The 15,024-nt window shown below is 35.9% G+C and overlaps 1 protein-coding gene across 2 annotated transcripts in view; it reads right to left on the minus strand.

Moving 5' to 3' along the window:
- Nucleotides 1–10,380, minus strand: part of LOC122642961 (ABC transporter C family member 3-like) — a 73,615-nt gene extending 63,235 nt beyond the window's left edge. Inside the window, exons 1-6 of one of the 2 annotated variants that reach the window (XM_043836609.1) lie at nt 8,504–10,380; nt 8,096–8,182; nt 7,361–8,011; nt 7,100–7,264; nt 1,989–2,294; nt 1,491–1,554 (exon numbers count right to left, since the gene is read on the minus strand). In XM_043836609.1, the coding sequence (XP_043692544.1) occupies nt 1,491–1,554; nt 1,989–2,294; nt 7,100–7,264; nt 7,361–8,011; nt 8,096–8,182; nt 8,504–10,135 (2,905 nt within the window). In that variant the 5' untranslated portion in view covers nt 10,136–10,380. The remainder of the gene's footprint in view (nt 1–1,490; nt 1,555–1,988; nt 2,295–7,099; nt 7,265–7,360; nt 8,012–8,095; nt 8,183–8,503) is intronic. The other variant, XM_043836603.1, reaches the window with a different exon arrangement.
- Between the last annotated feature and the right edge of the window lie 4,644 nt (nt 10,381–15,024).

Genomic DNA, 15,024 nt, shown 5'->3' on the forward strand with positions numbered 1-15,024 from the left:
CGGTATTTCTATGGAAGGTCATTGGTAGATGACATGTGAGATAGAATAGAGCGGAACAGAGCATAGAGAGGCCGGCAGGCATATTGCTGATGTGACATGTGCATTGAAAGAGCATAGGCTGAGTAGATATGGGCTTATATGGTTAAGCCTAGTTGATGCTTGGAAGTATTAATTAATATTAACGAGATGGCTGAAATGTCAAATTGGTTGGTTGTGATGGCTTAGTTGGCATAATCGGAGAATTGGTTGATAGCCGTGAGTTGAGCTATTACAATTGGCAAGGCATCAACATTTCATTGTAGTTGGCTGACAGTTGATACTAGGGGTGATAAAGTTGGCATCATCATCATGACTTAGATGTGGCAAAATGTGTTTGGTATGATGAGAAGGCAGGTGTAAGTCCTATTGTGCATGAGGTAGTGTTGCTCAAGGTGAGAAGGTGTTGCCAAAGGTGAAGGATGCTCTTATGTGCTGAAATCTGTATGTTCAAGTTATAGCAATAATTTTGTGGATTTTTTTTTGGGATGCCTTCTAGTCAAAATTTGGAGGAACTCAAAACATGAAAAGTGAAGGTATTTGGATTAGTTTTTTTTTTGAAAAAAAAAATTAAATGAAGACAATCTGATATCAGAGTGAAAAGTTATGGTATGATCTTTAGCATGACATGCAAACTGAAGACAACAGTTTCTGTACCTCCCTCTAATGCAGCCTCGATTTTCCTACAAATTATTTTCTACTCAAAATAGAAATGCATCTCCCTCCAATGCAACCTCCTCACTTTGAAAATTTAAACTCATTTATTTACCCTTCCCAAAACTAGGAACTAAATCTTCGAGTATACTCCTCAACAAGCTTTGCAAATGACGAGGTCTTGATCTCTAGCAATTTGACCGGAGAATCATATTCCACTACAAGGCCTGCTTAAGACAAGAAAATATGTCAATTTGATTAGACAAGAACTAAAAAAAAAAATGATGAGGAAACACAATACCAAACTTAACCCATACAATTTTGGTGTATTGATAATCACTAGTTACTGACCATTATCGAGAAGGAGGACCAGATCAATATCAAGAATTGATGTGATTCTATGTGCAATTGTGATGACAGTAGATCCTGAAAATTCTTGACTTAGTGTTTTTTGAATGAGGTAGTCAGTTGTAGTATCCACGGATGCAGTAGCTTCATCAAGTACTAATACTTTGCTCCTCTTGAGTATTGCTCGTCCTAAACAGATTAGTTGCCTCTGACCCATGCTCCAATTCTCCCCATTCTCAGCCACTGTGACAGACACCATATGAAAATGGGTTAGCTACTCATGATCTTATTTTCATTAACTTTTCATCTCTTACTTGTCACAGAAGGGGCTGGGGGCAGGGAGGTTTGGGTTAGGCACTAGAAGTTTGATACATCATAAAATGATGTCATGATTCATGAATAAATTGATGTTGAGAAACTTTGATATAGAGAAAATATGAGAAGAAACCAACCTGCAGAATCAAGCTTCCCTTCCTTCTTTCTAACTTCATCACTAAGCTGACATTTATTTAAAGCCTAAGAAAAAAACAAAAAGTCCATATCAACTTACTATCTTACTTGATTATTCTAGATGACATAAAATTAATTGTTAAAGATGAACTAAACAAAAGATGAAATGAACAAGCAAGTGGTACGAAGTGGAAAATGAAAACATGGTAGTGCACTTTCCATGTTGTAACTAAGATAATCGCTTAGGCCAAACTTTGCCCAAAAAGTGATCCATTATATCTAATAAAATGATTTCAACATCTTAGGATAAGGGATTTTAAAAATTAACAAAAGATGAAAAGAAGACCACAGGAATGAAGTTCATAGAAATACATTTTCCAACCAATTAACTATGACGTGTTTATTTGGCATGCGAATCATCAGTAAGCAAATGATATGTCCATCTTATGTTTGTCACAAATTAGATATTATTCATCAAATGAAAAAAAAAATAATCTCACCTCCCATATTTGTTCATCAGTGTACTCTTCAAGCGGGTCAAGATTGCTTCTAAGAGACCCCTCAAACATTGTGGGGTCTTGTGGGATGATGCTCAATCTTGATCGCAAGTCATGAAGGCCGATATTAGAGATGTTGATACCATCTATCCAAATCTGACCGACTTCAGGTTCAACCATACGAAAAAGAGCCTGAACGAGAGTTGATTTACCACTTCCCGTTCGTCCAACGATGCCAATCTTCATCCCTCCGGGAAAAGTGCATGTGAGACCTCGCAAGACAAGAGGAAGGTGTGGGGCATACCGGACCTACATGCATATTAAATTATCAAATCATGACACTTTATAGAATTCCAAAAAGAAGGAAGAATTATCTAGTAAATTAGGTTTCAAATGGAGTATTCCATAAAGTGAGGAAATAAGTAGGGAGATAAAGACATGAGGAATCTATATTGAGCATTACTTGCAGATCAACAATATCAATTTTCCCTTGTGATAGCCATTCATGGTTTGGCCTATTTTCTTCTTTCAACAGAGAAGGTTCACTGGGGATGTAGGCATACTGCAATATTCTCTCAACAGATATGATTTGATTCTCAAGCATAGTAAGATCCCATATAACCCCATGCATGCTAAATCTAAGCCCATAGGTGACTGCTAAACCTGCAATACCTTCAATAAAGAAAAGAAAAGAAAAAATAAAAATCATGCTTCCATATGAGAAATCAAACATGGTTGCTCTAAAGGATAATTTTATTAGATCTCTAGTTCAACTTTTACCAGGACTGAGAACTCCCTTTGGCACTGAGATCAAGAAAACTAAAAAGACTGCATATGTGACGGATGCTAACATATCCATGCGGAAACATAGCCACTCCATCGCACCAGAAAAATGAAATTTGGGTCGAGAATATACATCCACCAGCTTGAGGTTTGTGTTTATAAACCTCTCTTCTTGATCAAAGCACCTGATTGTAGTCGAACCTAAAATAGATTCAGTAAAATGTTGTATAATTGGGGCCTGACATACTCCACATAGCCGTGTTAGTTCTCGTGCTGCAGATATGTAGTATTGCTACAAAACAAGATTCATAAAAAAAAAAATTAAGTACAATATAAAAAATGTGTAATAAATGTATAATTAGTAAAAAAATGATACATGTCTTTTTTATTAGGGATTTTTTAATATAAGCTTCTTACATGCTTGATAGTGACACCATCATGAAGAAACTGTATAAGAATAATTTATTTTATTTTATTTATTTCACTTGTTCACTTTCGAATGCTTACTATTTTCTATTCATTAGATGTTGACTGAATTATATCTCTAATACTTGATGTTACTTACCCCCCCCCCAAAAAAAAAAAAAAAAAAAACTTAATATTGACCATATCCTAAATGTTGTATTTACTAATCTCATGCATCCAAATATCTGTCACATGGCAATTCCATTGGGGATGAAATTTGTTGATGTGGGTTTTTTCAAATAATCACCTATCTATCTATCAAACTTGAGCCCTAATTTGTTAAGAATTCAACTTCGTAATATTGGATAACTTAAGTTCAGTCATTGAAAATATAGGGGTGAAAGCCCAAACATGTTGTTTCCAGCAATAGAGATTGGGTTGAAAACTTGATCTGTGATTAATCCAAATAAGGAAGAACAATCCAATGGCTGATTTGACTAAAACAACTACGCACCCCTGTATGATCAAAAATTATTAAACTACTAAGACAAGGTTTTGCAATGGATATTTTCTTTTATTTCTTAATATTTATTTTATTGAGAATTATTTATTAGTTATTAACTTATTACTTATTAATTTAAAATACTTTTTTAATTTTTTATTTTAAAGTAATTAGGGAAAGTTTTTATCACTCTCCAATAGACATATTTTCTCAAACTCCCTTATTCTAAACTTTTTTTTTTTTTCTCAGAAAAGAAGTTTGAGAGCGAGATTCAGAAATCCGTCTATGGATCAACTTCTTTTTCATTTGTTTTTTTTTTTCTTTCGGTAAACGTCTATTCTACCAGAATGTTTGTCGGAAAAATCAATTAGACAGACAGCACCATGGATTGGGGAGCCTCTAGCTGTCTATCCGTCTGAACATGTCAAAGCTGCAAGAGTAAAAATGAGATTCTAGAAAATAAATCCTGATGATGACTACATGCCACGGAGTGGGGTTTTAGTAATGTCGGCTGATATAGATTTGATCGGTCTGGATCTTAGTTAGTAAATTCGCGTATCATACGCGTATTATACGCGTTCCTGTATTTTTAAACGTATAATACTCCCGTCTCTATATTTTTCCTTATTTTTATAAAAAAACGTGTTTTTTAATCAAACGCGTATTATACTCATATAATACGCGTATTATACGTTTTTTTTTTTAAAAAAAAAAGTACCCAAAAGATTAGAATTTAGGGAAACGATTTCACTTTCCCTTTCGTCCCTTTCGATTTGCGTTGAACATCCAACCGTAGCAGGCAAAAGTAGCCGCCCTCCATCTCCAATCATCCTCGCCATCTCCGTTCAACAAAGCGGCACTTAACTCTTGTACTCTCCTCTTGTTTCTCTGGTCTTTCAACTTGCTCATGTCATTTTCAGACAATCTACATTCATTTCTTATAGATTATTGATATTTTGGTATGTTAAATGATAATCTTAGAGATGTTATATAGCATATTATATTATTGTGTTTATTTTAGTTAATAAAATCATGATATTATTTTGTTTATTAGGTGGTGAATGCATGTTATATAATGAATATATGTCCGTTTTTTTAAAAGTATTATTGCCGTCTATGCCATATTATACCCGTATTAAACGCGTACCGTATTATTACCGTATGCGTTTTATGAAGCCGGATTTTTTAAAAGTATTATTACCGTCTAGTCCGTTTAATTTCCGTACGTATCCGTTCCCGTTCAATTGCCGTTCCCGAACTTACTAACTAAGGTCTGGATAAGACAGTTTTGCTCATATTTCTTATTATTATTATGTTTTTTGGGAGAATATTCTCTGGGAAGGGGCGCAGGCTGTGCCCAGACACATAGGGATGGGCGCAATGACCACCCTGCCCCCTGAGTGGCAGACCCATGTGCCTGGGCACAGCCTGCGCTGCGGCACAGAGAACATGAGCCCTAATTTTTTTTTACCTCTATCCTTACCAATTCACCATTATGGGATCGATCAGAAATCAATATCGATCTCCTATGATACTGATACGAATACCAATACGAATCAGCCAATACATCCAATCCGATATCGACTCCTCAAACCATGAACCATGCTATAGAGTGTTGAACTTGTACCGGCTGCGGCTAGAGTTTATGCTGCCTACTATCATGGCCACAACCATCAGAAATGAGTCTTAAGGCCATGGCACCTTATCGTGTCCTAAATATAGAGAACAAATTGGAAGAGGAAGCATGCGACGGTACCACATGCCGAACCTTAACAGGTATCCTAGTGGAACCGATGGAGAAGGTGGTGCATAGGGTATGGGAGGGTGGTGAGGGCGGAGATAATTCTGGAGGGGGACCATCATGAAGGTTAATTTAGGGATTTTGAATTATCTGGTGAGAAAGAAGGGTGGAAGTTTATTTTTATGAAGAATACAAAAAGAAGTTTGGAGTAATGGAATGTCAGTAAATATAGGCCAAGTATATACAAGAGAGTAAAATTAATTTCTCCAACTTTTAATATGGGCCACTTATATTGGGGCAAAAGAACTTTGTCTGGTCGCGTGGCCCCTACGCCCAGACACAGCCCCTGAAATGACCATCCCACCTCCCACAAAATGAAAAACCCCTTGATCGATCCTCTGTTGTGCACCGATCTTGCGGTGCACTGTAGTTCGGGCTCGACATATGGAAGATGTTTCATCCAACAGTATGAGCTCGATTGACCCTGTTTTTCTGTCTTTCTTCTCGAGCTCGGCACCATTGGATGTTGCATCTTCCACGTATCGAGCTACCAAGCCCGAACTGTAGTGCACCCCAAGATCGGTGCACTACAGAGAATTTTTTTCCCTTACACATCCCCTCATTGGCATTGTGCTAGTGCAAGGGCCACACGACTGGGCAACATTCTTCTTCCCTGAATTATTTAGCTAGTGCAAAATTAAGTATTTATTCACTAATTTATTTTTTGTTAACTTTGTTAATAATTATCTTATTTTTAATTCCATAAAAAATAAATCTTATTTTTAATATGGGCTCCACCTGAGAGAGCTACCGACAAGCTAAAAGATCATTTATATTTATCCAAACATATCTAAAATATTTTATGTATATCAAAAGCACCATCATGTTGCTTTTGGTGCACTTAGCATTTTGACAACATTGATATTGTTTGGTAATTTCTTCTCAAACAATTTTGGTATACGAAAATTACAACTGTATTAATTTACATGAAAATATGTAATTGAGAAAAGGAATTTGTTACATATATTTTAGGGTAAATTACATGTCACCCCTTAGTTTTCAAACAAAACTTAGATCACCCCTTGATTTTTGAAAAAACTCAAATCACCCCTTGGTTTAGATCCCAATATGACAAATTAGTCCCTACCGTTAGTTTTATGCTATTAAGTGATGATGTCAGCCAATTAAATAAATTTAAATCCCTAAACTATCCTTGACCAATGTTGAAGATGAAGGAAAGGTAGTATTGTAAATTTAATTCTAATGTTTTAGTACAAGGTAAAATAGTCCTTTCACACCAATAACTAATAGCACACTAACACCATTACTGTAGAGGGGGTGATTTGAGTTTTTTCAAAAACCAGGGGATGATCTGAGTTTCGTTTGAAAATCAGGGGGTGACATGTAATTTACCCTATTTTTTATAAATTTAAGAAGAATGTTAAGGTTTAAATCACGTCTTTCACACCCAAGCATATTTGCATCCACCATTAAATCAATTTTAATGTGAACAAAGCAAATTCAATATTCAAAGAATTAAACAAGGCAAGAACCAACTTATATTATAACCTATATTCTACCAAAAAAAGCTTATATTAAATAGACTATTAAGCATTGGAAAAATATGGTTGAGCTTGAATAGAAATTTTAAGCATGAGGAATGGAAGTGATTTGTAGAATTACCTGATACCAGATGCATATCACACCCATCGGAATAAAAAGTAATAACATTTGCCATGCAACCTGTGACATCACTATAGTAGTTCCCAAAAATTCTATGAGTGACATAAGAAATTCTTCAATTTGATTTGGAATAGAGGTATCAAGTGCACTTTGATCTATGGATGCCTGTATACAAAAATAGAATTTATTAAAATTTATTTTATAGTGACCAAACAACATTCTTTCGATTTCGATCAGGAGTAACTGATGATATGTACTAACCCGATTCAAAATCCTTCCACTTGGAGTAGAATCAAAAAATGACATGGGAGCACGAAAAATGCACAAATGCATTTTGTTAAAAAACAGAGTGGCTGTCTTGTATCCAACAGTTGCAATGAGCATGGACCTTATAAGAACACAAAGAGAGCTTCCAAGAGTCAAAGCAACATAAACAAAGATAACAGTTGTTCCTCTAACATAAGGTATCACATCCACTGAAACAGGAGTAGCCGACACCATCCAGTAGTTACTAAATATTAGGAGAAACTGAAAAAAAAATTGTGCCAGCAATATCAATGGAACAAAAGCCCCTTTATATGCTGCAGTAACATACTTCCAGTATATTGAAAGACCAACTCCACCCTTTTCTCTCTTTTCTTCTTGGACAAGTTGTCCTTCCGATTGATTCGATTTTTCTGTTTTGTAGTTTTTGGGTTCACTATCCTGATCATCTTTAATAAGCTTCTCGCTACACAGAATATTAGCATCTTCTTCATCAATAATTAAACTATTCAAAGCAGTTTGACGTTCGACAGAGTTAATGACTGCCAAACCTTTCTTATGTGAACCCACTAATTCCATAAAGTCAGTTCCTGAACTATGGATTTCTTCATACTTTCCTGCTTGAGTAATCTTTCCATCTCTCATAACCTGCCAAACAAGAGAAGGTAAATAATTACTCTCAAACTAGGTTAACTGAATTGAAGTCGGGAGAGAAAGATGACATATTCTCACCAAGATAAGATCAGCAGAAGGTAAAAACTCTACTTGGTGGGTAACATAAATTACTGTTTTTGAACCCAAAATTCCTAATAAACATTCCTGTCACAAAAGTTCAGATGTTAACGTTTAGGCATTCAAAAAAAAAAAAAATTTCCAACTACTTAAAAGAACCAAATAGTTATACTTTTATTTTTCATAATGATAACACCAAACCATAGGAGTTAACCAAGAACATTCATCGTTTAATATCATGTGTCTATATGTCTTGTTTGTTCAAAAAACCATGATTTCATTATTCTTAAATCAACTTTTAGATCAAAATCATTTTTTGCTATATGAAATTGAGATGTAAGCAAGATGTATAGCTTCAAGCCATTTCATCAAGGAAAGCTTTGGAAATAAAAGTCAAAGAGAAACTACCTTAAATAGATGAGTTCCTGTGTGAGCATCCACAGCACTAAAAGGATCATCAAGAAGATAAATATCAGCATCATGGTACAAAGCACGTGCAATCTGGATCCTTTGCTTCTGCCCACCACTCAAATTGATCCCCCTCTCCCCTATGATAGTCTGGTCCCCAAAGGCAAACAGTTCTAAGTCCTTTTTCAGTGAACATGCTTCAAGGATCATATTGTACCTTTCTTTATCCATCTCCTTTCCAAACAATATATTATCTACTATCTTGCCACTCTGTATCCAAGGTGATTGTGCAACGTAGGCCTTCGTTCCATTCAACTTAATCGATCCAGATATTTTTGGCACTTCTCCCAATATGCATGAAAGTAGACTTGATTTTCCTGACCCAACAAAACCACAAATAGCTACTCTTGTACCATGGTACACTCGAAAATTGATATCTTTTAATGTGAGATTAGAGGAATGAAGGTCCCAAGAGAAATTTCCCTTAACTATCTCAACTGAAACCTCAACATTATCTCTTGGAAGTTTTTGTACTATATTAGTATGAAGATCATCGAGACAGAGGAATGATGATATTCTATCGAGGGAAACTTTAGTTTGAACTACCATATAGATTAGTTTTGGGAGATTATAAATGGTCCCTTGCAATATCTCAAAAATAGCAAGTGCAGATAGAATCTTCCCTGACTCTAGCGGAATTCCTATAAGCACACAGAACCCAAAAGTAACCATGGATACAAACATAGGAGTAGACAAGTAGACAAAGGCAATCATGGCTGATGAATAAAGTAATTTTTTTAACCTTCTTGATTCAAAGTTCCTTAACTTAATTATTTGATTCAAGAACTTCATATCCCATCCTTGGAGCTTGAGAATCCTCATATTCCTTAGAGCCTCAGATGTTACCTTCATCCGTCGATCTTTTGAATCCATCAATTCTCCTTGAAATTTCTCTTGTAGTTTTCCCAATGGTACATTTGCTAATAATAAAATCATTGTAGAAACAAAAGCTACAAGTGAAGCAAGCCCAATGCTTTTGTACAAGATCAACAATGCTAGAACAACCTGAACAGGCACCCTCCATATATTGTGCAAATACCAACTGAAAAGGCTAGTCCTCTCAACATCAACATTCAATACATTAGCATTCTCCCCACTACTGTGGCCTTGCTTTGATAGGGTTGAAAGCCTGAGAGACTTCTTATAGATTATTGCGAACAAGGCAGCACGAACCCTAATTGATATCATTCGCAATTGAAAGAACAAATGCCTCTCTGAGATGCACCTTATGAGCTTTGAAAGAAAGAAAATAAACACTAACGCATAGCCTTTATATTTTGTCTGGTGATGGCTATTGAGATACTGAACAAAGACATCAATAAGGTATGGTCCAACATAAGAAGCCGATGTGCATATAATGGATAATAGAGCCGTCCACAAAATTTCTTTCCATATTGAGAGAATCAATGCCTTCACTAGCTTAAGTGTGCTTGCTTGACTGCCATTACCATCATATTCAAGTTTATTTATAAAACGAGCAAACACCACATTGGCACTATCATAATTGTCAAGTTGAGGAACATCTTCAAGGTCCAGTGTTTTATTATACCCAAGCGCAATCAAAGGGCCCATCCAATTGAAAGTAAAAATACTAAGAAAATTGGCATTTGCATAAGGAGTTACACTATCTCCACCGACACTCGATTCTTTCCCATTGTCATCATTGCTTATATTGGAACTATTTTTCAAAAGAGGCTCCACAAGATGAAGATCGGCGTCTTCTCTCTCTTTACCGAACAATCCAGCACAACAAAAGAACAATCCAGCAATAACAGATATACCATCGGAAACCCATGGTAGGAATGGTAAGGAGGAATTTTTCCAGTACAAACCAAGATGTATAACAAGATATGAACAAGACATTAGAAAGTAAAAGGCACACCAAATTCTTAGTAAAGTGGGGAACCTACACTCACTTGAATGAGAGAATTGGATGTGCAAGTAACCGGAGATCACAAACCAAGTAAATGTTCTGAATGTAAAATCTAACTGGGCAAAAACCTTTACATCAGACCAACCATGTCTATACCCAGAGAGGTAGTTTAACACACATAGGAGAAGATAATAGAATGATAGACTCATACAAGATATAAGAGATGACCAACAGTACAAAAAATATGTATTCTTTAACTTTGGTTTTGAATTTTCAAGGGTAGGCACTGTGTGTCTCTTGCAAGTCCAAGAAATGGATAAAACTAACAACACAAATAAGTGTGAAGAAGCAGAAAACCCGTGCAGGAAAGTGGTTGTAGAAAACTGAAAAGATAAAGTCCAGATATGCATATCATTCTTTGACTCTTCAAAAGCATCCATGTTTGCAAATCTTATTTTCTTCTATTCTTGATTTGGTGATTTAGCTCAGGCAGGTCCAATACAATTCCTACCAACTTTACCATTTTTTGAATTGATGTAGATCCATTTGCAATAATGTTGTAGAAGCTCTGGCTTTTAGATACCAACCATTTTCATCTTGTGTTACACAAAGACTTAGCCCGATATTGGAGTCTCTTAATCACTCTTAGATATAGTTGAACCTGCTAATGAATAAAAAATATTGAAACTGTTTAAAAATATATAAAGAGAAAGACAGTAGATAAATTTTTTATAGGAAGATAAGAATTGAAAAAAAATTGTGGTTATATATGATTTAGTACTTGTTCAATTAAGAACATCAATAGAGAGAATACAAACTTTGTAGTTAAATAGTAAACCAATATTTTTTTTTTCTTCTAGAATTAACAAGTTGGAGCAAAATGCAAAAAAAAAAAAATAAAATCAATAAATACTAAACAAGTAGGTGTATAATATAATAAGTGAAAAGTTTTCATACACGGCTGCGTAAGTCGTATAGAGGGTGGAAGTTTCAAGGCATTAATTAATGGGTGGGAACACGACCGTACATGTTTACACGGCCATGTATGAAAACTTCCCCCATATAATAAAGACAGTAAGCTTTCTTAAGGACTAAATCAATCAACTCGTGTGACAAAGGTTCTTTGGAAACTACAAAAATAAAAATGGATATCTCCCATGAGAAATTTGTTTTTTTGTTTGATAAAAAAAACTGAAAGAAGTAAACCAGCCTTAATGTAGCCTCAATGGTTATTTAATTCGTTGCTCTCTCTCTCTCTCACCTTATCCTGTTTATCACAAACGGAATAGGGAAGGACTTCAAGGAAAAAGTACGTGGTAGTATCTTTATTAATAGATAGATGCGAGGCTAGTTGAATTCTTTTCCCATAATTTATGTTGAAATAAATTGAGAAATCAAATCCTCTCCAACATGCCAGTGCATCCAACGGGTGAACAGGAGAAAATTATCTTCTCCAGTTTCCTGCCCAGCCTAGTTCCCCAATTTCCTGGGCAGGAAACTGGAGGAGATAAAGATTCGTGAGCAAGGCACTGGGATGCATGCTGAGTGCACCCAATACTCACTGGACACGCTGGATAGGGTCCGGAGTCTTAAGTGTTCACATGGGAATTTTGTACATTGTTTCTTCATGATTGCACTTCTATTCCTTTAAAGTTTTATCTTTTCTATAGTCAACCAGATGTCATGTTTCATTGACGATCACAACCCTTAATGTCTTAAACCTTACAACTAGATTAGCCACACATTGGTTCTCTAGAATTCAGAGAGAGAGAGAGAGAGAGAGAGAGAGAGAGAGAGAGAGAGAGATGTGCACCTCGAAGAAAAAGCTTCAAACTTCCCTTGTTTCTGGAATCTGGATGGAAAATATTTTACTTCTCCAACGAACCAAAAAATTTTCTCTCAATCTCTTCAAAGAACTTGAAACGTGGTGGGAGTTATCGGTGACCAGAGCGAGGAAGCATTTCTAAGTTACAAAGGAAGAAATGGGAATTTATGACTTTGCCTCGTAACACCTGACTTCCTGAGCAATAGGAAAGTTACTGGTTCATAGTTCGTACCCCAGGAATGGAATGGAATGCAGGTACTTCCTAACAAATAGGAAAGTTGGGGTCCGTATCCCTCCCAGTTGCGAATCGCGACACGTACATCCTTAGAAATAGGAAACTGATGGTGGATCCTGCGTTCTGCGGAAAAGATTGCAACGATGCCGGTGTGTAGATTTCTTCACATACCCTTTCACATCCTATGATTCCTTTCCGGCTATCCGTGGATCTCACCCACACTCTCTTTTCATTAAGACTTTTCTATTGGATGATTCGATCAACACCCATTTATTGATGAGAAATTACGTTCTAGTATATGTCACAGCAACCCCTCTCCGGCTCTCCCTTTAAATATATAATAATTTTGTAACACCTAAAATGTTGAAGAAAAGGGATCATTCACATACACAACTTGTGGGTGAGCAATTTTTAATACAAAAAATCTTATTGTAACTCAAGTGTTGAACTAAGAAGTAAATGCAAACAATTCGCTTGGTCAGTTGGTTGGTGGCATACCAGTTAAGTGCATCGCTCCCCAAGAGGTCAAGGGATTGACTTTCTTAGTTGTATATTTGTACCAAATTAAGGCACCCCTCTTGGCCTCCCCCCTCCCCAGTAGTGGTAGATTCTCTTGTAATTGATAGTTAAAGTCCCATTGCACAGATTGGTAGGATAGACCCAAAAAAAAAAAAAAAAAAACTTAAGAAATATAAAGAAAATTTTAAGGGGTTGGGGGGGGGGGGGGTTGTATAGCCTATGCCTAGACAGCCGAATACCAAGTATAAATACGGTTAGAAATTCCTTCCAAACCGTGTGAGTCAAAAAAACTTTTTCTGTAAAGCTTCTAAAGTATAAAATTCGGCTTGTTGCTCCATTAGGTGTATCTTAATTATCTATCGTAAAAATTTTCTCGAATAAGTAATAACAATAATGTTATATATGTTTCCTGTGTCTAAATTGTTGATAGCAAGCAATGTTTAAATTTCTGAATTTCCCCTCCTCTCAAAATTTTCCTTCCATGGTAATGCATTTGACCTGAAAATCTCAAAATCAGTTCCTAGAGCGGCAATTTCAGTATTTGCAATAGACAACCAACCATCTAGGAGGCCATTCTGAGTCTCTGACCTCAAGAACTTATGGCTTAGGTTCTGCACAAAAAATTTCTGCAATTTCAATATTTGCAATAGAGAACCATCTAGTAGGCTATTCTGAGTCTCTGGTCTCAAGAACCTATGGCTTAGGTTCTTCAAAAAAATATTCTTCTTAATTATATATAAAACATCATTACATCAAATATTTCATTCAACTAGTTCGGTTGTATAAAACCTTTTTACCAAATAAAGCATTTTAGACCAATTGGAAATTTTCACCAAACCTACATCAAATTACCTCCTTTTCTCTTCTCAAGCTTTTAATACCACAATTACCCCTTGAACCTGGTTCTTCTTCCCTTTCTGCCGCTTTTTTTCTACTATCAGCTAACTAAATCTACAGTATGAAGAGAAACCAGACCAGGGAACTAGTTTTAGCCAGCACTCCCATGTGTCTATCTCTCTCCTCCTCAAAACAAAGGGGCAAATGTGTCTTTTCATATGGGGAGAAGAGAGATAGACTCATGGGAGTGCCGTAGGCCACACTCCTGGACAGAGTTATTTTTTCCAAAATATATATCCTCAAGCATCACTTTCGAAGCACTTGGTGGACGACTTGTAGAGTGGGTTGAACCATATGGCCAAAGGGAATCTAATCTCCTCACAACTCTTATTTGTAGGATAGGGTTGTTTCAAGTTTTAATTATATATTTAAGGGTGTATCTTGTGGTAGAAAAATGGTAAACTAAGAAGTTCTAGCTTTCTCTTGATTGCCCCTTGCCTTATTCCTGCGAGTTATTTAATATATGGGTCAAAAGGGATTTACAACATAATTTGAAAGTGACTTGTCATTATATCATCATTAAAAATTGCATATTTTTCAAAAAAGCATGTGAAATGATGCGATTTATATGTTGAAGAAAAATATTTTACCAAAAAGGCCAAAAAAGTAAAGTTGTGATTTTTTTTTTCACCTACCATAGTCACAACAAGATTCTCTATATATTTAAGAGCAAATTATACATACCTCCCCTTGTGTTTGAATCATTAACAGATGACTCCCCATTTTTGAACAATTATATCCGTACCCATGAAGGCTGACAGTGTTAGTGAGGTGTTAGTTTTGAAATGTAAAAAAAAAATTTACCCTTATTATATCATGAACTAATATGATAAAATTTTAATACAATTTTTACCCTTAACAGAAGACCCCCCCCCCCCCCATTTTTAAGCCATTAAAATTGTATTAAAATTTTATCATTTTAGTTCATGATATAATAAGGGTAAATGATCGTACGACAGGTGGGGATCGTCCCTTTGCAGCCCCTCCTATGACTTTCGTCGCCTCCTTTCTCCCACCATAATGCACCCAATCCACGTCTACTTGATCAATAATCCAGACTGAGCATTCTTGCATGGGTAACAGGGACTGATATCAAGTTCTGGTGTTGTCAC

The sequence above is a fragment of the Telopea speciosissima genome, chromosome 1, assembly GCF_018873765.1.
Source record: "Telopea speciosissima isolate NSW1024214 ecotype Mountain lineage chromosome 1, Tspe_v1, whole genome shotgun sequence".
NCBI classification, from domain to species: Eukaryota; Viridiplantae; Streptophyta; class Magnoliopsida; order Proteales; family Proteaceae; genus Telopea; species Telopea speciosissima.